The sequence below is a fragment of the Acyrthosiphon pisum genome, chromosome A1, assembly GCF_005508785.2.
Source record: "Acyrthosiphon pisum isolate AL4f chromosome A1, pea_aphid_22Mar2018_4r6ur, whole genome shotgun sequence".
Taxonomy (NCBI): domain Eukaryota; kingdom Metazoa; phylum Arthropoda; class Insecta; order Hemiptera; family Aphididae; genus Acyrthosiphon; species Acyrthosiphon pisum.
The window spans coordinates 162,039,694-162,064,511 of record NC_042494.1 but is presented as its reverse complement, the minus strand read 5'-3'; the positions used below and the strand labels follow the sequence as shown (position 1 = coordinate 162,064,511).

Here is a 24,818-nt window from a genome sequence, read left to right as displayed (position 1 = left end):
GATTAAAACATAATATTTTTTTTTTTTGGTTAACTTTTTAATCGATCATTTTATACATGCATATTTTACTATAATTTAATATAGAATAGGTAAAGACGTTAATATCATCGAATTTCGATGGCATTAATGTATACTAATATTAAATTAAAATGTTCTTGGATTTAGTGATTCAACGAAGATTTCACTCCGGTCACATCTATTGCGCACGCAGAATTTTTCCAACGCACAAAACCAATCAAAGTTCCACAATATTATTATTATATTTCTTATGTGATTTCAATTTACAATAATTTTCAGATCATCATCGTGTCGCTGTATGTATATTTATATATGTAAGTACATATGTCATACATTTCTAGAATATAAATATAATATTTTATATTATTTATAATAACAGTCTGTTTAAAGGTAAACTTAACAAATCCTTTAGAATACATGCATGACGACGAGCATATATGCGATCTCACGGTGTATAATTTCACAAAGTCTGATCCTGACGATTTTGGACCCGTCCGAAAACGCTGAAATTATTCGACGCACGTAAACAAAATTACTCAAGTGTACGGATACTCCGGTTTAAGATGTAATGAATATGTTATATGTGTATAAAGAATACAGTCAACAACGTCTTGTTACGCGGAACAAATAAATAGGTAGGCAGCTCGGATGAAACTCTGCACCGTATAATCAACTGAATAAATAGAGAGAGAATGACTCCGGTGATCGAATTTTTAAATGATAATATGTAAACCGAGTCATCGCGGAGACGTGATTATGTTTCGGCTTACGAACATTAATAATATTCTCCCCAGACCGAGTTATTGTGCAGCATTTGCACATTTTTTGGTTTGCTATATATGTGCGTCAAATAATAAAATTATAATATATCATTAAAAGTGGTATAGCCGGTACCTATAGACAGTAATGTTCTATTTTGTATTTATATGCTCTTGTTCGGTTTCCACATGCGTATACGAGCCACGAGGTGTCTGTCCGACACGAAACCAACTTTAAATACGAGTCAATACATAAGAATATGAATTTGTCACTGTAAGAAAGTAGTTATTGTTTTTTTTTTTAAGTTCGTGTCAAATTTTATATCAATCATCACTCATAATGTAAAATACTAAAATAACGTCTACTGAAAATTCCAGCGGATAAAAAATCGATTTCTATGATATATTTTTTTGGTACACTGAAAAATACGTAGTTTGGTACTGTGAAAATATAAAACCGCGTATGTCCCCACGTATTGTATCTTTTGTCTACTATGAAATGTAAAATGCTTTTGAAATTGTACAAAATGTTTTGAAAAAAATTAAACAAAAGGATGAAAAAAAACCGTAATTGTTTTAATTGTTTAACATTTGTATGATGTTTATAATTTAAAACTACGCGTATGGTATACTACTATATATAAAGGTAGGTCTTTTTTTTTTTTTATAAAAATATCTTTTAATATAATATCGACATGGTCAATTAAACCAATAAAATAGAGTGTATAAAAAATCATAAAAAAAAGTATACCCTCAAAGCAAAAAATAATACCCCATGGCCTATATACATATATATACAATATACAATCAATATATATACAATCAATTTAAATTATTTAAATATAATATTTACTTTACTATTTTAGATTCTGAGTGGAACGATGAATGTATTGATTTTACAATGATGTGTGTTTTTTTTATTTTTTATTTTTTAATTTTAAATTTTAAATTTTTTTATTTTTGTGCCTGTCATCACGGTTTGGGGCAGTAAAACTGCTTCGATTTCGTATCTTGTTTTTAGCGAATTTAGTTGGTGCGTTTGGGAGGTCAAAATTTGAAATTTCCAATAGTTTTCAAAAGCGCCGTGAAAAACAAAAGAAAAATTAAGGAAAAACGGGAATTTTTACACAAAATCTGTTTTTGAGAAAATTGATTTTGGTTTTTGGTGTAACATTAAAACAAATGACCGTAGATACATGAAATTTTCACTAGTTGTTTATATTTCTATTTTCTCTACATGATAAAATTTTCAAAATATTTTGATTTGTTTTAAATTGTTTAGGAACGTTTTCAGTTTCCAATATTATTAGTTTTTTTTTCTATGAATGTCAATAAAACTTTATTTGTTGAGTAAAAATACTTGAAAATTTAATACAAGGCTCCTACTATATTGTTACAATGGCATTTGAAAAATATTAAAAATCCTTAGTCACAGTTTTTTTTTTAATAGCATTTAAAGTTCAAAAATTGACAAAATATGTAAAAATCACGAAAATTAGCAAATTATTTTGGGTTAAGAATTCATAAAAATTTTTCTTTTTAAATCTAAGATTTGAAAATATAATACAAGATTTCTCATAATATTGTCTACCTTTATCATAAAAAATGTCTACAAGAAAGCCCAAATTAAATTTTTATGAGCGTTTGAAATTCATATTTTTACAACATTTGATATTCGCTCGATTTGTCATATGACGATTTTCTTATTTTATTGTAATTAAAAAACGAATGACTGTAGATATTTGAAAATTTCACTGAATGTTAATATTTTTATTTTGTATAAACCATAAAATTTCAAAATATTTTGACTCTTTTTGAGCTGTTTAAGGACATTCTCAGTTTTCAATTTGTTTTAGTTTTTTTTCTATAAATATCAATAAAATTTTGTTTGTTTGGTAAAAAAGCGTGAAAATTTAATACAAGGCTCCTGATTTATTGTTACAATAGCAGTTGAAAAATATTAATCCACTTGCCCACTTTTTTTTTTTTTTGAGTACCTAGTTTTTGACTTCAATAATGAAAATTTGTATACTCGGTGAAAATATCTCGGATTATTCCTAAACTCGATAAATTTGTAGGGTCAACGTTTTAACCGTATACGTCTGTCGGTAATAATATCCCACGGCGTCTGTACACCATCGTGCGATGGGGATATATTCTATCCAGAGGGTGGTAACCACCATAAAAATTCCTCGTATTACGAATGGTGTATATTATTTAAGCATACCTGGGACCACGGTCGGCGATATCATCAAGAAATTTATGCAAGCGGCTCCGGGCCCGTGACCCATCAGAGAAACGTTCTCCGGATCTCCACCGAACAGTGCAATGTTCTGCTGCACCCAGTGGAGCACAGCTATTTGGTCCATCAGTCCATAGTTGGCCACTCGGGCCCTCGAGTTGGGCGAACCATTGGCGTTCAAAAATCCTGTAAGAAATTACAGAAAAAAAACCGATGATTATTGTAATATTATTATAACGTCACGCACTGCATACGCAACGAATATACCACTAATATATTATTGGTTTTTTCCCCGATAAAAATTCGAAGTGGCTCAGTCGATTTGGCAGTAAATACCAAATCCACTATATATAATATTGTATTAATTTGAGGAACATGTAATTGTATTGTACTCTGTTCAGAATAATAACATATCGCATTCGCGCATCGCAACTGAGTTCGAAGCTGCCAGACCACCTGGTGGCCGATTCGTCAATTATTCGCTACCTAATACTGCTATAATAGTGAATATTAATTGTGGAGGTAGGGGAGATGGATGGCCGTACAACGACGGATTTAGTTTGTTCTTATTCTGAATAGAGGATAATAATTCATAAGATATGTAAAATACAATATTGATCTCATTTCAATCATTATAATGGTGTGAATCGTGCACATTTATTATTCGATTAAAAATGTGTAATTTATTTTATCATACATTTACAATTAAATTCGTTTTCTAATAATATAATGTTTATAGAGGTTTTTTTATGATCGTCGATTTTTCAAATAGTGTAGGTATAGTATACGTATTATAGTGTAAACCAACCCAGTTCAAACACAAACAATGTACCTACTTGTTACCAATAAACCAATATGTATTTTATACGCATATTGTATAGGCCATGAAGTACACCTAAATATGACATTTTTACTAATAGAAAGGTAATAGAGTATTTATGTATACTATTATAGTAGTATATAATATTATATAGGTATCTATATAATAGATATATTATTATTATTATTTATAATATTTTCTGTGGCTCGGTGTGGCACGACGTTTGCATTTAGTCACGAATGTTTTGTTGAAAATTGTTGTTTTCTAACTTAAGAAAATCAAATTTGGCTTTTCTAGTAATACTAACCACAACAGTATAAGGTGTTATATTTGCAGTATATACTTATATAGATAATTATATATCGCTGTTATGAAGAGATTTATAAAAGAATACCTAAGTAATTAGTTAAGATTCATAAATATTGTACTATTTATTTAGTTACTGTTATAATATATGAATTATCCATTAGTAATGCTAAATTATATTGAATATTGATGAAACTGTATTTTATAATATTGTACACTTTATAATATGCTAGAGTGAAGTGAAAAGCTGAAAATTCATTCTTAAGAGTAAAATGTCAAAAATAATTTATTTATCCAAAACGAATTGTTTTTTTTTGAATTTCTGGCATAATTTGTCATCGCTTTCTGTAAAAAAGTATACGCAAAATATTTAATTAATTTAGAAAAAAAAACTTAAAAATATTAATAATAATTATCACGTTTTCGTTGACCAAAAATGTTGTATTTAATCAATGATCATTCTAGTCTTACATTTCGCATTATGTCTTATACTTATTCATATTATATTATAATTTGGTGTAAATCATATAAATAAGATACAAGGAAGTGGCCCCGAAACATTCCTTTTCGTCCCCTTAAAGCCTATGCTCAAGATTTATAATGATATACTTTGTTATTTAAATAAATATTCATTATTTTAATAACAATATAAAATATTATACGATTTCTTCAAAAACATGGTATAGGTAAGTCATGGAAAACAGACGATGCTGTGTATCTATTTTGCATATCCAAGGCGCTGTGTTACCAATTTATAATTATGTTATAACTGGATTTATTATATTTTTATCACAATAAGGTGTATAAAACGTCAACTACACACGACACAAATAATTATCAAAATAACGAAACAGATACTAAGAAATGTTATTATCTATAATGTTTTCACAAACAACAAGTACTTACTTGAAATGAATTTACATAATGGTCATTGAATTATAATTTTTTTGAAATACAATGCTATATAATATGGTTATCATCGAATACAATTTATAGGTAGCAAAACGGTTCCAAACGCATTATTCAATAATAAAGCAATTATTTAACAATTGCAGAGTTATTGGATTATGAAATTCCGATCTAAGAATTGGATGTCTGAGTAAAAAATATTGAATATTAAATAATGTGGATACAAGCCAACATATAATATAACAATTTATTGTCAAAATCGATTATTTTTTGTATGTCAGATAAATTTATAAATTATAATGGTTTTGTATCTGGTATTGAAAAATTGAAGAAATAACTATGAATAATAATATATACATATTATAGTCATAAGCATAAAAGCAAATGTACATTAGGTAGTTGTAATTATTGTTTAAGTATGAATAGCTAAACAAAACTAATAGACACTCATTATTTGTATAAACTAAACAATATTTTTTACTCGTTTTTGAGTAGGAGGATTTGGTTTTTTGGTATGTATTATGAAAAAGGAAAACTTGGCTTGTTTTACATTAAAAATATTTACAAATTTAATTAGTATTGTTATTGATATTTTATAAAAGCAAATGACAAGAACGACCTTCAATGGGATTTTCCTGTCGAATTCCTGAAAACGTTATGCCACATTAATCCATTTACAAAAAAGTTTTAATGAGATGTACTGACGAGAAAAGTAATTAAAGCATAAAAATAAATGTTTCAATTTTTTAACTTTCAGTTAAATCCTTCAAAATTAATATCAGAGTGCAAGGATTTATGCTAGGTTCCTGGCTTTCATAAATCCAATCAAATTGCATCCTACCATCTGAGGTGACTTTTTTCTGACACTATATTTTTTATTTTTTTTATAAATAAACATATTATTATTTATATTAATTTTATTATGGTGATATCGTTGACTTTACTTTTGTTAGGGTTATATTCAAAATATACCAGCAATATTTTTGTAATGATTGTTCCATTCAATTCAATTCAAAAAAATATTGAAATTATTTTTCTATTATTATTTAAATTGTTAGTTCATAAAATGAGTAAAATAAAAAAAAAAAAACTCTTCACCTTGAAAGCTTGAATTGCAAGATAACATGTTTTTTTAGGCAAACGATTTTCGGTAATTTAATATCATTCAATCTATCATGCGAACCACTTTCGATTAGATACTGAACTCAGATTGAACTTATAGAAAAGTATTTATTACATTTTTTTAGCAGTTTGTATACAAATGTAAAAATTAAAAACAAAATATTCATAAAAATAAAAGCATGCATTAGTTTAATGAAATATTCACAAATTCTCCAATTAAAATACATTTTTGAATTTATCTATTGTCACTTAAACAGCTTCTGATGCCTACTAAACAGTATACACACTCACTCAGCTATTTTGCAAATCTACTTTAAATTAAATATATTATGATAAATCGTTTGGTTCACATTACGAATATAACTTGATGTTCACTGACATGGTGACAAAAAATAAATATAAAATATTATGTTTAAATATTTAATCCAACAGCCAAATATGTAGTACACATTTTTTTAAGTATCTTAGCATTGATATTCAAGGATCACCAACATGCCTGATGAGTGTTTGTGTACTTTGCGTTCATGTGTTTTTGTGCAGTACAGTCTTTTCACCACACATCGGAAAATCAATGGATGTGGGGAGTTATTAAATTTCCAAAAACCAAGAGTATAGAGACATGTTTTTATAAATATAAACAGTGGGTAGGTAGGTAATTCACACACGCAAGAAAGCACATTGTACAGGCCCAATCAAATCTCCGGGTTTTTCGCATGAATTATATGAGTCCATAATGAAAATATATGCTTTTTTCATAGGAGCCACTTTTTTAAAAATTGTAAATTTTTTCATTTTTTTTTCATATTATTATATATTATGACCAAAAGCCTATTAGAGACAATCGGTTAGTTAACACATTTTTTGTTGGTCAAAAAGTGTTCCTAATAAGCGGCTTCTACTGTACTAATACTTAAAATATGGGTTAAACAATTTTAAATGATGTGTTCACAGTTATATTATCATGTGAAAGTTAATATTATCTAGTAGAACGAGATTCATCGCAAGTGTAATACATCATACTTGCCTATCGAATTTTAAAAGATCTCTTTGATAAAATAAGATAATAATATTATATCGTTAACAAATTATAAAATAATAAATTATTCGATAATTTAAAATAATTGTATTGTTATATTATTATTAAGTAAGCTATACACTTTTAAATATCTTTTAAATTTTAATATTTAGTTAATTTTTGAATCGATTTCATTGCAAAATTGGCAAGGTGAACTACTCTCTTTTTCTAAAGTCGTAGAAGCTGACGTTTATAATATTATATCTTGGAGACATTGCTTATTTTTAATAACTGAAAAAAGGCATAAAATAATGGTCATACATTTCAATATATTCAATTATTTTGTCTTTTGAATAAAATTTCTTTTGAAATGTTGAACTTCTATAATTATTTTAAAGTATCTTAATAATAATTCTCCATTATATTTAGCTTATTTTGCAAAATAAAATTTATCAGAATCTTCATTATGAACTTTGTGGAAACCTACTTTGTTCCCTTTGTTCCTTTGTATTTTAATTTAAATTGATACTATATTTAAATAAAACATTATATAAACAATATTTTATAAGCAAAATATGCATCCAATATAACGATAATAATATTGTATCTATGCCTAATAATTAGAATAGTAAAAACAATAATAAAATACAAAAGCTATACTAGTATGTATTGATTTTAATTTTCAGAACAAAGATATACATCGAACATTCAAATAATTTGTTTGATTTTTAAAAAAAAATATATATTTGCTTATTGCATATTTAATTGTATCATTAAAATTTTAAAACTGTTTCATTGATACTAAACGAAGGTCTATAACTTAGGTCCTATACTAAAATAGGACCTAATTACGTAACGGTCTTTATAATAATATTGTTCTAGAATTCTTACCAGTTCATGGTGTGTAAAGTTGTAAGTCACATAATGCTAAGACTTCATTCAATTTTACGCTTTACGCCAGTGAATTTGAGAGTTAAGAACTCTGTTGGACATATAGGGTCAATATAGGGTAGGTTCTTATATTGTCTGGAGATTTAAAATCCTTGGTGGACAAGTCTCGTTCGTTTTGGCACATTTTCGACGTGTTCTTAGTCAAGTTTAGGTACGTGAGTATTTTCACCAATCGTGCTATGTTTTTTCAGCGGCTCTTCCAAAACCCACATGAACTATGCCATGTTAAGAGATTTTTTATGTTTTTATCCTATAGTTTTCCGTAAAAAATACATATATCAAAATGTAATGAAATGAAAATTTATTTACAATTAAGGCTAGTTGATGATTGATCAATACCACTAAAAATTTCAATCAGTGGTAATGTGGGATTGGTTATATGATGTGGTATAAATCCATATACGAATAATTGGTAATAATAATAATACTTCTATTACAGACCTGATATATATTATTTTTTTTTTTTTTTTTTTTTTTTTTTTTTTTTATTCTTGGTGCAGCTTTGACAACTTAGGTTATTAGCTTACACAATATTAAGTATTTACAACGCATTTGGTTGAATACAATGGTTTTCCTAGATTAAATTGTACATATCGATGTGTTTGAGAACTGAGATGGTTTTGTTGATGTTGACTTCGGTTGGGCTGAGGGTTTCAAAGTGGTTTTCAGGCAATCTTAGGAATTTTCTTGTATCCATATGGTTCCGACAGTACACAAAGAGGTGCTTGACTTTAAGAGGTTCTCCGCAGGTTTGACATAGTATTAAATATTGTATTACACCATTTACGAAAAACATTAAGTCCAAATAAATGATTGCAAAGATAAACGACGATAAACTATAGAAATAAACGACGATTGAAACCAACGATCGACAATATAATTTATTGTTAATATTTTTGTAATTAATATTATATTGTATTTTATGTATATTTTAACGGAAAATGCAACAAGATAAATTTACAGTTGAATAATAATTACAGTGAATTCTATTGTTTTAAAGTCAAAGGTTTTATCCGGTAACCGCAGTCGTTACAAACTTTTGTCATATAAAACATTGATATAACCACTATTAAACAGGCGTATTGTTGCTCGGAAAACGTAGTACACTACAAGCGTACAGCGTAAACGGAAGTTTGTCATCTTCAAAAGGAATAAATACAACGCAATATAATATGGGCCATATATAAACGGAAGAGAAACAAAAATAAATATATAAACGAGGGAAAAATAATTTAAATGAAATGCATAGAAGCCGAACACAGAACACTATAGAAATCACACGATGGAACAAAAGTTGTGAAGACGGTGAGTAATAGTTAATAGAATGAGCAAATATTGCGAGAACGGCGCAAAGTAGAAAGTGGATTGACAAACTTGAAAGCTGTTAAAACGACTAATTTTCAAGTATTTGTTTGTACAGTCTGACTTGCAAATAATAATAGTAAGTAAATAATATATCACAAATCGTGTTTTGTGATTTTAAAACACTTCAGTAAAATTTACGAGAGAGAGAGAGAGAGAGCGAGTATACTATATTAAATATAATAATTAAATGAATAATTTATATAGAGAAAATATCGTTTTTATTCAGTTAAATATTTATGAGCCATTTTCACACAAAATATGTCAATTATAGAGATGTTCACAGATTACATTGTACTATAATAAAAACAAAAACTCACTTCAGATAATGCGTTCAGTGTATCGTGGAAATATTTTTAATGGCACGATACAAACCATATTATTTTGTGAATTTTTTTATATCGTGCGTTTTAATTAAATAAGACCTTTATGTTATAATATTATATGTAACTAGTTTATTTTGTAAGTGAACATAATTTAATATAATTTATTTTTTATTTAATTAGTAACGGTAATTATCATACAATTGTAATGTATTATATGTTTTTATCTAAGCATATACCTACCATAATATGTACTAAAATGTAACAGTTATGACACTTTTTTTAGAGAATAAACATTTCTATAAGAAACAAACATAAAATAAGATAGGTACTTTTAAAATTACAATCTAAGAAGGTAAAACGACTAAGTGCAAGGTCAGATCTTGGATTTTTTATGGTGGCTGCAATGTTGATAATAAAGCTTTTTAGGTACTTATCACGAATAACTTCCGGGCAAAAACAAATTTAACCTATTTTTTGGTAGCATGGTCTACAATTAATACGTTTATATTTTTTTCGTGATACCTGATGTATATATACATATACTTATAAGTAATTTTTAATAAAAAAAAGTCCAATATGCGGAACGGCCGTTACTTCATATTCCTAGCACCAAACTCCCTCCCCCACACCGCCCTAAATCTGAAAATGACAAAGTGATATTTCTAGTTCTAAGTAGGTACCTACTGGAAGAAATTCAAATCTTATGAACACCATGATATTATTATAATATACGACCATTTTAAATGTGGAATAAATATTAAATATAATGGGTGGCCCAATTTTTTGTTAGGATTAGATTATATTATATTATAATATTATAGAACTGCATTAGAAAACAAGTGACCCGGTTTGGCTACCTTTTCATTTTTTTCATATGTAAAGTTGCACAATATAACATGCATTTGACCTTTAACTTCTCTCACCTCGATGTAAAAAGGGTCGTATAAATTTTAGTAAGTACTTTTAACAAATTTATGGTAATTTTAGACAATCTAAAAACTTTAACACCAACTCCATAATGTTATCGAATATAATGGTGAGGCACACCGTGAGTAAAAAACCAAGGAATATGTATTACAACGGATGTCAAAAAATAGTGCATATTGTATATTATTATAAACATATAATGTTATTTATTTCAAAATTGCTCGAATCCTTTTAAGGTAATGCATTAAGTTTTGTATATTTATGTGATGTTTTATAGCAATGGTTATTTTCAATCTCCGAGGATTTGTTTATTATAATAATTGGACAACTAAGTAAAATAGAAAATATAGTTATTATCATTATTTATTTAAAGTTTAGTTTTAAAACTTGTTTGTGGTATTTAAATAAGTCATCTGAAATTATATTGTTGAATAAACTTTTTTTAAACGCATTTTTTTATAATAAAAATGTATAAAATAAAAATATTATAATAAGTTATTTAATATTTAAAAAAAATTAATAATTTAATTCAAACGGAACGAGGGGCGCCACTTATCGGTAAGTACAAATAATTTACCTTGTTATTGGAATTTTGGAACTTGTTATTGATTTTTTTAGCCAAGATGAATACCTCAATACAAATCATAGTTCAGTATAGGGATTAAGTTATACGATTATACCTATAACCCTTAGACCAACTATAGGTAGTAGGTGTAATTGTCTAGTCTAACTATATAACACTTCTTAATTCAAAACATTCAGCATTAAAACTGTTAACAAACATTATTAAACTTAATACAATTTTTGATAAAAACTACAACGGTCCATTCTGCCAACCGAAGTCGTACCATGTCTCCCTCAATTTACCAACTGATGTAATGCTTTAGGCGGTTTTAAACGAGTATACAGTTTGGTCTAAAAGTCTACGACACGAAACCTACCAATTATAAAACCAAAGAATACAAACAATGATGCTGCCTCGAAATTTCCTTTCGGGAGATAATTAAGCCATTATTATTCTATGAATGTCACATTTATTTACAACATTATTTGAAAACAAGACTGTAAATTAGCGTGTCACGAAAGTTTTAACAAGCCAAATAACCATAATATATCTTTATAATATTAGTATGCACTACTCCGAAGTGTCCATACTTTAATTTTGTAATGTTATATGTATCTGCATAATTTGTAATGTGTATAAACTGAAATTGCGTTAAAATTTTTTTTCAAGTAAAACAATATTTCAAAATGTATAATACCATGGTAAATGCCAATAAGAATACAATAACATATAATTTAAAACTAATCGATTAAAATTCCCTCCTCCCTCACCCCCCCCCCCCCAAAAAAAAAAAAAAAAAAGAAACAGTGGTGAAAAGATGACTGTAATTTTACGTGCCAAATTTTTAAGTTACAATAATATTAAATATTTACAAATAAATTTAATGTCAATAAAAAATATATGAATATATGAATAATGAATATAACGTAACATATTCTATTTTATTTTTATTTTTTTATTTTGTGTCATCGTTGATGGATGCTAAATTTGAACCAGAATTGGTTGAAGACAGGTGGATTTGTGTTTGGTAAAATGTCAAGAGATAAGAGAAAAATCCTAAACACTTGAAGGGTCTTTTCTTCTGTTCACAAATTCGAAACTGTCATCGTGACAATAGGATGCTTCAGGTTATATTCATTGAGATTGTGATTTTTGTTTGATTCACTATAAACATCATATAATACGTCATGCGAGGTGACAATATTAAAGTCGTCGGGAAAATAATATATTATGCACAGTTCTAATGATTAATGATTGTTATATTTGTTTGAAAAATATTATTTATTTCATTTTTATTGATGGCTAGTCGAGACAATAATATATATATATATCATAGGCATTACAATACATATTGCCGTTTTATAATTTGAACATATTCTATACAATTATTATACAATATACAAAACGTGTGGTTTTATAGGAAATGTGAACTGTACAAAAACATATACCATAACTACCTATGATTTGAGTAGATGTCTAGTTCCTTAACTTTTACAATTAATTATGTGCGTGTTTCAGAAAAAAAATGGATGAGAGTAAAACAATATGTTTATTATTAAAATTATATTAAATGGAAGGTAGTGAGTAATTAAAATAAAAATAATAAAAATATTTAACACCTACGATACTGAATAGCTTAACAAATTTATTTAGTTGATAAACCGATCACACTATTGCAAGCATAAAAATATTTGTTTTTTAATATTATGTTATAAAAAATAGGTAGGTACCTACAAAACATAAATATAAATAAATTTATAAATAATTACTACTATCTAGATATATGAATATTATAATATTATATTACTTACGTCATAATTGTATTATTTACATTATATTATAATACCAAAAATATACCTTTCTATTATGTTACACTATTAAATTACCATGTAAATTTGAATTAAACACATTCATTTGTTGTAATAACTGACAATTAGCATTGTATACATTTTTTTTAGTTAATTTTTTTTATAATTTGTTAAGAGCCGTGCTTTCAGTGTTTTTTCATTTAATGTATTGACATAATATGTCTGATATGAACTATCTGACGATAATAATAAAATATTAATTAGTATTAAACAAGAAAAAGGGGAAAAAAATATAATCCTCAATCTAAGGAAAAAACAATATGTAGATAATCCATTTAAAATTTTACCAAACTCTAGTCATTGACGGTGTTTTTTGATTACTCTCGCAAAATGATTCAAATACTTCAAAAAATATTATTTAGGTAAACTGTTTAAGAGATCTAATTTGAATACAATTAATTTATAGGTAATAATATATAATATTATAAATTGTTCGTTAACTCTTTGGTTATGCTTAATTTTATTAAAGTTTTATACACAAAGAATATTTGTTTATTTTAAATACGCCTATAGATGTTGTTTCTAAAGTTAGTTTTCACACTATACATGTTTATCCATACTATGCAAATTTAAACTGAATTAATTATAACTAGAAGAAAGTATATTGTAATATATTTTCTACTTGTGGATTCGTTTTACTCGGTAAAATAATTAAACAAAGCACTTTCATTGTAACTGATATTTAACGAAAATTTAAAATTAAAACTACTTGGAATCTAAAGGCAAACAAGGCTATTTTGGTTAACAACCTTCCGTAGAATAATTAAGTGAAATTCAAAACGATTATTAAGCAGTTATGATTAATAATAATATACATATTGCCACCTACTAATAAGTTGAATGGAATAATACAAAAATACAGATATTTTGTGTACTTATATTTATTATTTTTATTTATAAATAATGTTTCGGACACATTGGAGGATTGCACTTATAATGTTATGATAATACAATTTTTATTCCGACAAATTGAAAATGTGTGTCTGAAACTCAAAATGTATATCGGCAGTTTAAAAATGTTTAACACGAGAATGTTTTCGTAAATTAGTTTAGTATGCCATGTTCCCAATTTCATCTGGATTAAAAAAACCCTCGTTATAAAACTGATGCCTACATAATACTGTACAATATTATTAAATGTATAATGTGATATTGTACATAAGTTTCGGTACATCAATGTATAATGAGACTAACATTTTCCAAAAAAACTACACGAGTCCTAACTCCTAAGATAAACAAATATTTGACTAGTATGGATAGAGCAAAATTTGATTTAACCAAGTATGCTGAACTTGCAGTAATTGGGTTGATAGGAGGAAATTTGGTTTTCTTGATAACACAAAGAACAATTAATACCTATATCCTTGGGTAAACATAATATTATTATGTTCAGACATAATAATACGCATTACGCTTCAAATAGTTTATTCACTCAGTCGCTAAAACGTTCAATATTATAATTTAAAAAAACAATTTCATTTTATGTATTTTTAATGTAGTTGTTATGGTTTATTTTCATCACGTGGTTAAAATATGTTTAATGTATACACGAAATAACATTATAAATATAATAATGTATTGAATATATTTTTGTAAATACTCAGAACTCAACATACCCATTAAAATACGTCTTGCACTAGTAAAAAAGATAGAAATATTAAACGAACCGAACAACAATTTTTAAATTTATATTCAAGAACAGAACAAGTTAAATTTACATAATATTTCATACAGATGAAAGTTTTTTTTAAAAATATGTGTAGACGGTGTGTTTTAATTGCTATGTACTACCAAAGTAGGTAAATCATAAAATTTGATTATTTGTTTACAAAACGAATAAATCTAATTGTATTAATTGAATGTAGTATTTATTATTATAATGCCGAGCACGTGACACACCAATCACTATATTTTCAAAAAATGTTCGACTAATCGTCTCAGATATATATTTTAAATGATTAAATTGTCGGATTACCTGAACACGCAGATTATTATAGAGTCAATGAAAAAAAAAAACAGTTCTACCTATATCCATACTTATTATTATTAAACAGTGACTAAACAATTCAGAGCGTAGTAATATGAACCGATTTATTATATTATGCTAATTAATTATTAAATAAGCCATTGTGCAAGTAGTGTACAGTACCTACTCGAAACAAATGTTTAGTGAAAAATGTCCATTTTGTTTTGCTTAATAAATAACAGCGACCCGAGTTATGACATGCGTTTAAATTTTAGTTCCACTGAAACACGTTTTTGAGCCGTAATACAATATAACATATTTTAAGTAGACATTTTATTTTTATTATTTATTTATTTTATACGCGGGTAATATTAGAATATAATATTATATTGTACAAATTAAAAACATCCGTGTAAAATAATCATTTGAGTCATAAATCTTTGGATAAATAATCATAATATACACAATAATAAACTTTACGTTAACGTTGGTATACTGGTTTTTTTTTTAATATATTTTATCTTTGGCGGTACCTTTCACGTACACAGAAAATAAAAACGTATAAGCTTAAGAAGAACAATTTTAAAGCGAGTTCTGCGGAGAAAACCATTTTCAGAAAAAGAATTGAATATTTTTAGGAACGTAGCATTACGGATGAGGGAAATGAGAGTAACAGCTTTAGGCAATTCATCTTCTATACTTTTTTAGTTTTTATTTAGTGTTTTACATAAACATAATTAAATGAAAAAACTAATTATGTTTGAATTACTGTGGAAAATGTGTTTTTTTTGTTCTGCTTTTATTTCAATTATCAGTGTGGATGAATATTTAATAAATTATTTTATGATATTAACTATTCTATGTACGCTCTCGATCAAATACCAATTACAGAGTTATTTCTAGTGTATGTTAATTAGTAATTACACTAAAATTGTGTGAATAAATAAAATAATTAGTTTTAATAAAATTATACATACCACCCAGTGGCTACTATTATCTACTGCAGTTATTTACAGTCATTTGATGTAAGTATTCTAGGAAATGAATACTGTTCAATTGAAACAATTTATATATTTTAACTGTATATAATATCCATTAATATTAAAAGTTTTTACTATTTATATATTATGGGTTTTGAACATTTTTTAACCAATTCTTATTATTTACTAATTTTTAATTGCTTCAATAGTTTTAGAAACTTTTTTAATTTGTACAATATTATAGTTGAAAATCTATAATTAAAAATAATTATACATTTTATAAATTTAGCCTTACGCTTTCAGAGAAATTATTTTCAGAATAGGTACCTGTTTTAGTGTGATAAATTATATTAATATAATACACTGATATAGGTAGGTACATCTTATTTTGGTTAAAGGGGTTAGACTGTAACAGTTTAATGTTTATCTTATGTAAAGAGGAAAGTTGTAAATATCTTATCTATTATAATATCTTTACAAAGTTTACATATCTATAGAGTTAAATTTATGTAGTAATATAAAATTACGTTACTCGTGTGTTTGAAATAACAATAATATCTATTTGAATATTATAATAATATACGTCGTTTCTAATGTGTGTACTATTATTAATATAACGTCTATATTTTATGAGTACACTATAAAATATTATATAATAATATTCTGTTTTTTGTTTGTTATTCGTAGTGTGTAATTATAAAGTCGTTTGCATGAATCGTATATTAACGTGCGTTATTTTCATTTAAACATATGACATTAAATCATATACAGCTGACTATTGTGTGTCTCGTATATTCTCAATTGTCATATTATATTATTAGGGTTTTAAGATTTCATGAAATTTATATTCTTGAAACATTTCATTTATGTAAAAAATCTAAATTAAAAAATAATTGTGTATTATATCTAAAAGTTTATACTGTATATATAATATTATAGTCATAAACTTACAGCGGGGAAAACATTTTTGAAGTTGGTTGAATACTAATAAATAATAGTCAATATAGGGACTTAACGAATAAGTGATAACTGATAAGTAAACCGATAGTATAATAATGCCATTAACATGGTAATTCGTAAATCTTGGTTGTTAATAGTTATCCATTACCGATATTTCTGTGTGTAATCATTTCTAACCATCAGCTTAAAATATACTTCTCATCATTTCGTTGAAATATTTCAAATTCAGAACCCAATTAAAATATAACAATATTGTTTATTAGGGTTACCCAGGACACACCACGTGCAAGTTGGCTGAGTAATCTCCCAAAAAATGTGTGTGATTATATGCACCGTTTTTTTTTTGTTTTTTTTTTTAATTGTAATAATAAGTATAAACGGCGGTCAATTAATAAAAAAATATTAAAAATAGTAAAATTATGTGTAATATAATGTGCAAGGTTAAAGGTCACCACCGGCTAATAGGTAGTTATGACATTTTATCTATACGGACTCAATTCAAAGATAATAAGATAATAAGCTGGACACAATTCAATATCACCGATCTTGACGGTTTCTGATCGTTAATTTTTCATTTTAAACTCACCCAATATGCCGAGTCTGTAGTTCAAAGTGACCACGACCAATTCCGCGTTGCTGGCCAACACTCGGCCGTCGTAAGGGTTTCCGGAATTCCACTCGTACGATTCGCCGTGTATGAAAACAAGTACGGGATACTTGCGGACGATTCTGCTCCCTGAAACAGGTGGTTAAAAAATCGTTGTCATTGTGATATTCTCGTTTTCATAATAATATATATATATACGTAACGCCGCGAACAACGTGGCTTTTTGTATTTTTTTTTTTTGGTCGGCAAAAATTGATTATAGCTCAACGTTCGCCCAGGGAGAAGACTTAGCTCGCGTGACAGACGCAGCCACAGTGTCCGGCGAGAATGTTATAATATAATATTATTATCGTTTCGAAATTCGCCGTAAAATTCACGGTTTTACGATAATGCCCCCGCGTACCTTTATTATATACTATACCGGCGGCAAGCTATATCCGTCTCTATCCATCTATCGACTACGTCTCAGACGGCGGCGTGCGTATTTATTATTTTTCAATTTTACCTCCGCCGCGGGATCATCGACGAAAATAAGCTGCCCTTAAACTTAATACATACACTGCACACACATAGGCACATATATTATAAGTTATATGGTTGTGTTTTTTTCTCTATAAAAAAAATAACTCGTCTAAAACCTTACGTCTATATAATACAGGTGCATCATGTACACATACCCCGGTACCTATATACGCGTTTTATATATTTACACATTCATAAACCATATACCTACACGTATATCCTCTCTGCAGATATTCTCAGATCGAGCAAAGCCATATTATATATATATATATATGCATACCTTCCCGCAGGTAAGGCGCACTATATTCTTGCGTTGAAAAACATAATATGAATAATGGGATGAATAAGTAACGGGCGACGGAGACCTGCGAGTTTTGAGATACGGGGACGTATTTTACGATGATGGGTTTTCTCTACTTACACGCGGCGGCTGGTGCAGTGTGTGTACAGTGCACACTATATAATACGTCTAAGTAAGTCGAACATGCTGAATATATGAACTAGCTTTAAATGAATTCCACTCGAATGCGACTAGGGCGTATCTCGCGTAGACTCGTATAATAATAATAATAGTATGTAAGATTTGAATATATGCGAACACCGCCCGGCACGAAACCATAATATAATAATATTATAAATACAAAATTACTCTTTATTCAGGTCGAGCGTAAAAGCTAAGGTTAAAACATCTCGGTGGTTGGTAGGCCTACATAGGTATTATTATATATTTTATGCCAATCAGCTATACGGTATAATACGTAATATAACTGGATTCGGTGTTTTATGTTTTTTGGTTATGGCCAACAAAATATTAACATTGCCGGAATTTATACGCATCGACGGAACTCGAGTAAAGTCTCATTAAAAATATTTGAACAATTCCAATTACGCGTACTGCGGTCACATTTTAGAACACTCCTGCATACGCACATATAATATATAGGTATACGTATAACATACATATATATATAATATATAGGTATATAATATTTATGTTTTATATATTTACAGGTGGTTTTATAATATTTTGTTTTCGCAAAGCTCCACGACAGCATTATTTCAATAAATTATGAGTGCTAACAAATTGATATTAGCGAAACTTCGAAAGCCAACTGCTATTAATATATATAGCCACTCTATTGCTTTTCGATTGCGTCAAACGTATACCTAGAAACTTTTTTTCAATATCGTGTCAAACATAACTCGTGTGCACTATATACCCGTTGTGCACTTTCGCCTACTTCCAAAATTCAATATTGAAGTCATTGGAATAGTTTTCGAAACGTTCAATGACTTGTCCATTATTTATAGGCGTTCAACGAGGTCACGCGACATTAAGAAACTTTCGCCGTTTACGTTTTCAAACTTGTTATGTATTATGTTTAAAAGGATCCGAAACGTTCGAGTAATAATACACTCACATACTTTATAAAAGTTGAGGCATACATTTGTAAAAAAAAAAAAGCCCAAATAGTCGTGTACAGAAAAATCGCGGAATCACAATTAAAATCGATTTTTGTCGAACGTTATAGTATTAAAATATACGTGATATATTCTTATATATACATAGGTAATATATATATTTCATACTTAATCCACGCTAAACATAATATTTTATGATATATACCTACTATAATATTATTAATACTATACAAAATTCAAAATTGCACCGAAATCAAGTTTATCGTGCGCAAAACGCGCGGTTTATTACGAAGTATTTTATAATGTAATGTTTAAGTCTACTTAAACTCGGGCTTAGATCAAACTCGCGAATCTCTTATCCCCCCCCCTCTACCGCGCACCACGGTGATTCAAGTGTGCGGGATTACGACTGGGCTGACGCGCGCACCCCATGTTGCGTTTTACACGCATAATATATATTTTATAATTTCATATTACACAATAATTTTATAATAAATACGCGTGTAGTACATCATAATATTGTTCGTACACATTGATAACCTCCAACGTAAAACACAGTTCGCGGTCGTCGATCGGCGATGGCATAATTTAATAATCCCATGTACGATAAATGGATATAATAAAGGATTCGGGGTGGGGAAGCTTTCGATTTTTTCCTCCGTCCGACTTCGGGGTGATGGTGTTTGCCGAACGCTTTCGCTCGACGTATAATGGTCGCGAAAAGCGCTCGAAAAGGATTTATAATCTTCAACCCCCCGATAGTGTGTCCCGAATAAGTATATATGTTTCATGTATCCTGTTGTGTAGTTCATCGTGTTCGCGGGATTCAGACGGACGGACAAGCTGCCGCAGCTGTATATACACGAGAGGGGGTGGGGACCGCGGGTGCCATAAGGGTGGCCGCTGCAGCGGGGGTCGAGGAACCACCGACGTAAAGGATTCCATGTCGGTATATTATATTATTATACCAACGGAAAGTTACAAGTATATATACCTAACCTATAGGTAGTATATATATATATATAAACACATACCTACATCTCGCGGACGATTTATTAATCAAGGGAAACGCTATGGTATAGACCCGCTGGTCGGTCGGCGCTGTTCTCCGATTGCGGACGGGAAAGAGGTCGCGGAGGAGAAGAGGCGAGATTAAAACTTTACCCAAACACACTCTCCCTGTATAGGTATATAATACGGCTATGTACATATATACATGTTGTATATGCACACAGTTTCAGTCCGGGCCGGGCCTCGTGTCCGTTTTAGGATCGCGGCACGACAATGGAACATCTGTTGCCGTACACAGCACCACATTAGGTCTGGATTGCGGTGGCGTGTGCCCTTAACCGGCGCGACCCGGCGTTTTGCGTTTTGTTTGGAAAACACTATAATATATACTGTTGTATAATACCTATACACGCGCATAACAATATATACATTATAAATGTATATTAACATGTAATGTACCCACCTATTGTATGCATATATATATATATATATATTATCATGTGCCGTCGGATTAACATGATACTATAAACCGTATTAAGACGTGCCCGCGGCGGATGTGTATAATAATTATTATAGTCGTTCGCGCCGGCGCCGGCCGACGAAACCGTCGAGATTTACCTGCCTGCGCGACGTGTGAGATTTTATAGGAGGACGCGGGCGGCGCCAGAACGTGTCGGGGTCGCTGGCGGGTAATTATTCCGAAGAGCTCCAGACGAACTTTGTCCGCTGCGGTTTTGTAATAATATACGACGCGCAACAATAACGATATGTGTCGCACACGATCACGCGTATTGATGTCACGACGACGACGACAATACTAATAATACGGTATTATAATGCACGAGTTACAATGCAGGATTCCCATCCTAATATAAGAAACGGGACGCGTTTCATCGATTCCAATCTATTATATACGTTATTTAAAACAAACATTTTATTTAATTATTTGAAACATTTTTTTTTTCTCGAGTCAAGTGCCTCGCGTGTTTAATTAATATACACCGACCTGTATTTATCATTATTGTTCCATAACAGGAGGTGACGATCGTCCCCGCCCTCCGCAGACAGCGCAAGCACGTGTCGGGGTCGCTGGCGGGTAATTATTCCGAAGAGCTCCAAACGAACTTTGTCCGCTGCGGTTTTACATGCGACGCGCAACAATAACAATATGTATCGCACACGCACTGTGATCGCGGGTATTGATGTCACGACGACGACGACGACGACAACAACAATAATAACAATACGGTATTACAATATACGAATTACTATGCAGGGTAGCCACCCTTCACGTATTTCGCGGGACAGATTTGTTGAATGATGGGAATTTTGGGGCTCAAACAAAGCACCCATATTTTCTTGAATTTCATTAACTTAGGAATTTATTTATTATTTTTTTTTGTACAGCACCTAACATAATAATTGTTATTATAATTCTCGTCTCGTTTTTTGACACTTTGAGAGGTAACCACCCTGTGATATTATGTGCACGTGGAGCGATTCATACGGAAGTGTTGATATCGATGACAATATTATAATATTGTTATGGTGTAACGAGAAAATGATTATTTTCGGATTGCGTTTTATATTTTATAAACTTAAACCTACTGAGTAATAATAATATTATGACTAATGCTAATGCGTTAATTCGTATTCTACGCTGCAGATGATATTTACCGACGTCTCGCTGAAAGAAGTCTATAAGTCTATAGTCTAAAAGAAGTCGTGTACATTGGTATAGCTGTGGTCGGGAAATAGCGTCGCGACGTGATTACAGTTTTCCTGTTAACTTGAATTTCAAACGAATATTACGTAGGTACCTACGTAATTTGCAATGGAAAAAATGAATAAGCTTTGTATTATAATATATTCAGAAATTCTACGGCGATAACAAAGTCTCACGCGCATTATTATAAAGGCGTAAACGCGAACAAACCACGAGTGATTTATGTGCAAACGATGATTATTATGATAATAAATTAATAATTATTATACGAAAAATATACAGCATAGAAAGAGTTACAAACATATACCTACCTACGGTAATCAACAAAGAAAAGTCGCTTAGAAAGTTTATGAAAAGTATATTTTCCAAATCTATATTTGCGACGCACGAACGACGTATTATTATTATCGATTTGTGGCAGTAAGTACTTTCCCATAAAATAAATACTTATGTAGCATAGGCACGACATTTGCGAATATTGACATTATGCACAGGGTATACGATTTATTTCATAATTATTTCATCAGCGATATGTTACCAAGATTTTTTTCCTCTCTATCGACATCCCGCTTTTGAATATTCCTCACTTCTCTATTTTCTGGCGACGTCTTATCGACACTCGGGTCTGATTAATGGTTTCCAGAACATATCGCTGTCATTAGGAACCCTTCTCTCACTTTTCTACTGACAACACAATCTCGACATTAACGCGAAGTCTGAGTTTTATCGAAAACCACTCAAAAAGCTGTTAAAAAGTTACATCCTATTCGTATCCAAACATGCGTCAACAACATCTTACAAACATTGAAACACTTCTACAAATGTAACAGACAACCATGGCTGCAGTATGGTCCCGTAAAATAGATGACATTTTAATAATTTTAAAGAGCGGAATTTCACGTTTTCACAGAAAATAATGTATTATTTAATTAAAATTCTCTTTATTATATTGGCTGTTATTGTTATAATATTTTATAAAGACAGTCGTACGTCTTAAGGCACTGCTAAGGATAATGACGTACTGTTTTCTGTTCCTCTGGAATTAAAATGAAAAAAAAAAAACAAAAGTTTCTAAACATAATGACGGCAACAAACGCGGCACTAACCAAAAAAAAAATAATTGTTATTATACATTGTATAGTGCAATAATAATATTAAGTTGAAAACTCGCAGTCATAAATACATATTAAAATAAAATATTGCAGTGCACGAGTAAGACAAAACATGAAATTTAATAAAACAAAAAAAAAACACAATACAAAATTATGACGGTCTTAAAGAAGAACCTAACTCTGTATTTTAGTGTAAGCCGAGCACGAAAATTAATAATATAAGTAGGTAGGTAGGTGGGTACAGCAGCTGATGTGTAGATAAGTTTGATTATTCGCAAGTCGTAAAAATAATAATATTATCTTTTGCTTACATTTTCAAATGTCGAGAGATAACTGCGGTTCGTGTTTCGTACCCATATGGACGACGGGACTTTGTTTAATGACTCTTGAACGACCGATATCGTTCTGACTATTATACGACTATACATTTTCCAAATGAAATAATATTAATGATAATATTATGTTCGTACAGTGGAACTCGTAGTTCAAAATTATACATAATTGTTATTATTACCTACCTATAAAACTATAAAATTATATTATTGCGATTGTCACAGGAGTGCCTACCTACGTTTCTCGCAGCAATTATTTTAATAGCTGGTACCTAGGTACCTATATGTTTAGTGTTTACTGGTATAGAATTCTAGGCGAACAGTCAATGCGCGCGCCTATCCTGCTGTGATTTTATTCATTACAAATTATAATCTTCGGTCTCGTACCATCGAAACGTGGTTGGATCACTGCAGCAGACGAGAATTTACAATATGATATAACGCGTTTGCAGGCATAATTTATATGCATCAACAGTGCGCTGGTGGACATGAGCGGATTCGAATTCTATTCATCCGCATCACCGCAGATTGTCATAAAAAAAAAATAATGAACACTTCGATTTCAAAAAAACCACGGAAACGTCTATGAAAATAATATTATATAGCCAAAATGCAATGTATTTAGTTAGGCCTCAGAATAGAATAATCAGAATGGACACTGATAACAAATTATACAGTAAGATAAAGCAAAAAAAAAAAATCAGCCGCCATTTTAATTGAGGTAGTTTTTATCAATTTTAGTTGGTGATTAGACTGATTAGTGATTTGTAAACTGTAATTGGAATTGAATGTAATTAAATGTTGTTTGGAATATGTTTCTTATCTTGAATTAAAATTGATAAAAACAACCTCAAATAAAACGGCGAATGATCTTCTGTTATCAGCCTGCCACCCAAATGTGTCCACCCCCTGGTTAGGCCTTGGTTGTAGTGATAATTAATATTAAAGACCCTTAATGACCGTGGCCACTTTATACACCATCATAACATAT

General features: G+C 29.5%; 1 protein-coding gene across 4 annotated transcripts in view; it reads right to left on the bottom strand.

The window, feature by feature from the left end:
• Nucleotides 1–24,818, bottom strand: part of LOC100159811 (neuroligin-4, Y-linked-like) — a 516,542-nt gene that overhangs the window by 46,959 nt on the left and 444,765 nt on the right. For all 4 annotated transcript variants that reach the window (XM_029488726.1, XM_029488724.1, XM_029488727.1 and 1 more), the window contains 2 exons: nt 17,682–17,831; nt 3,004–3,204 (listed from right to left, as the gene is read on the bottom strand). In XM_029488726.1, coding sequence (XP_029344586.1) covers nt 3,004–3,204; nt 17,682–17,831 — 351 coding nt within the window. The remainder of the gene's footprint in view (nt 1–3,003; nt 3,205–17,681; nt 17,832–24,818) is intronic.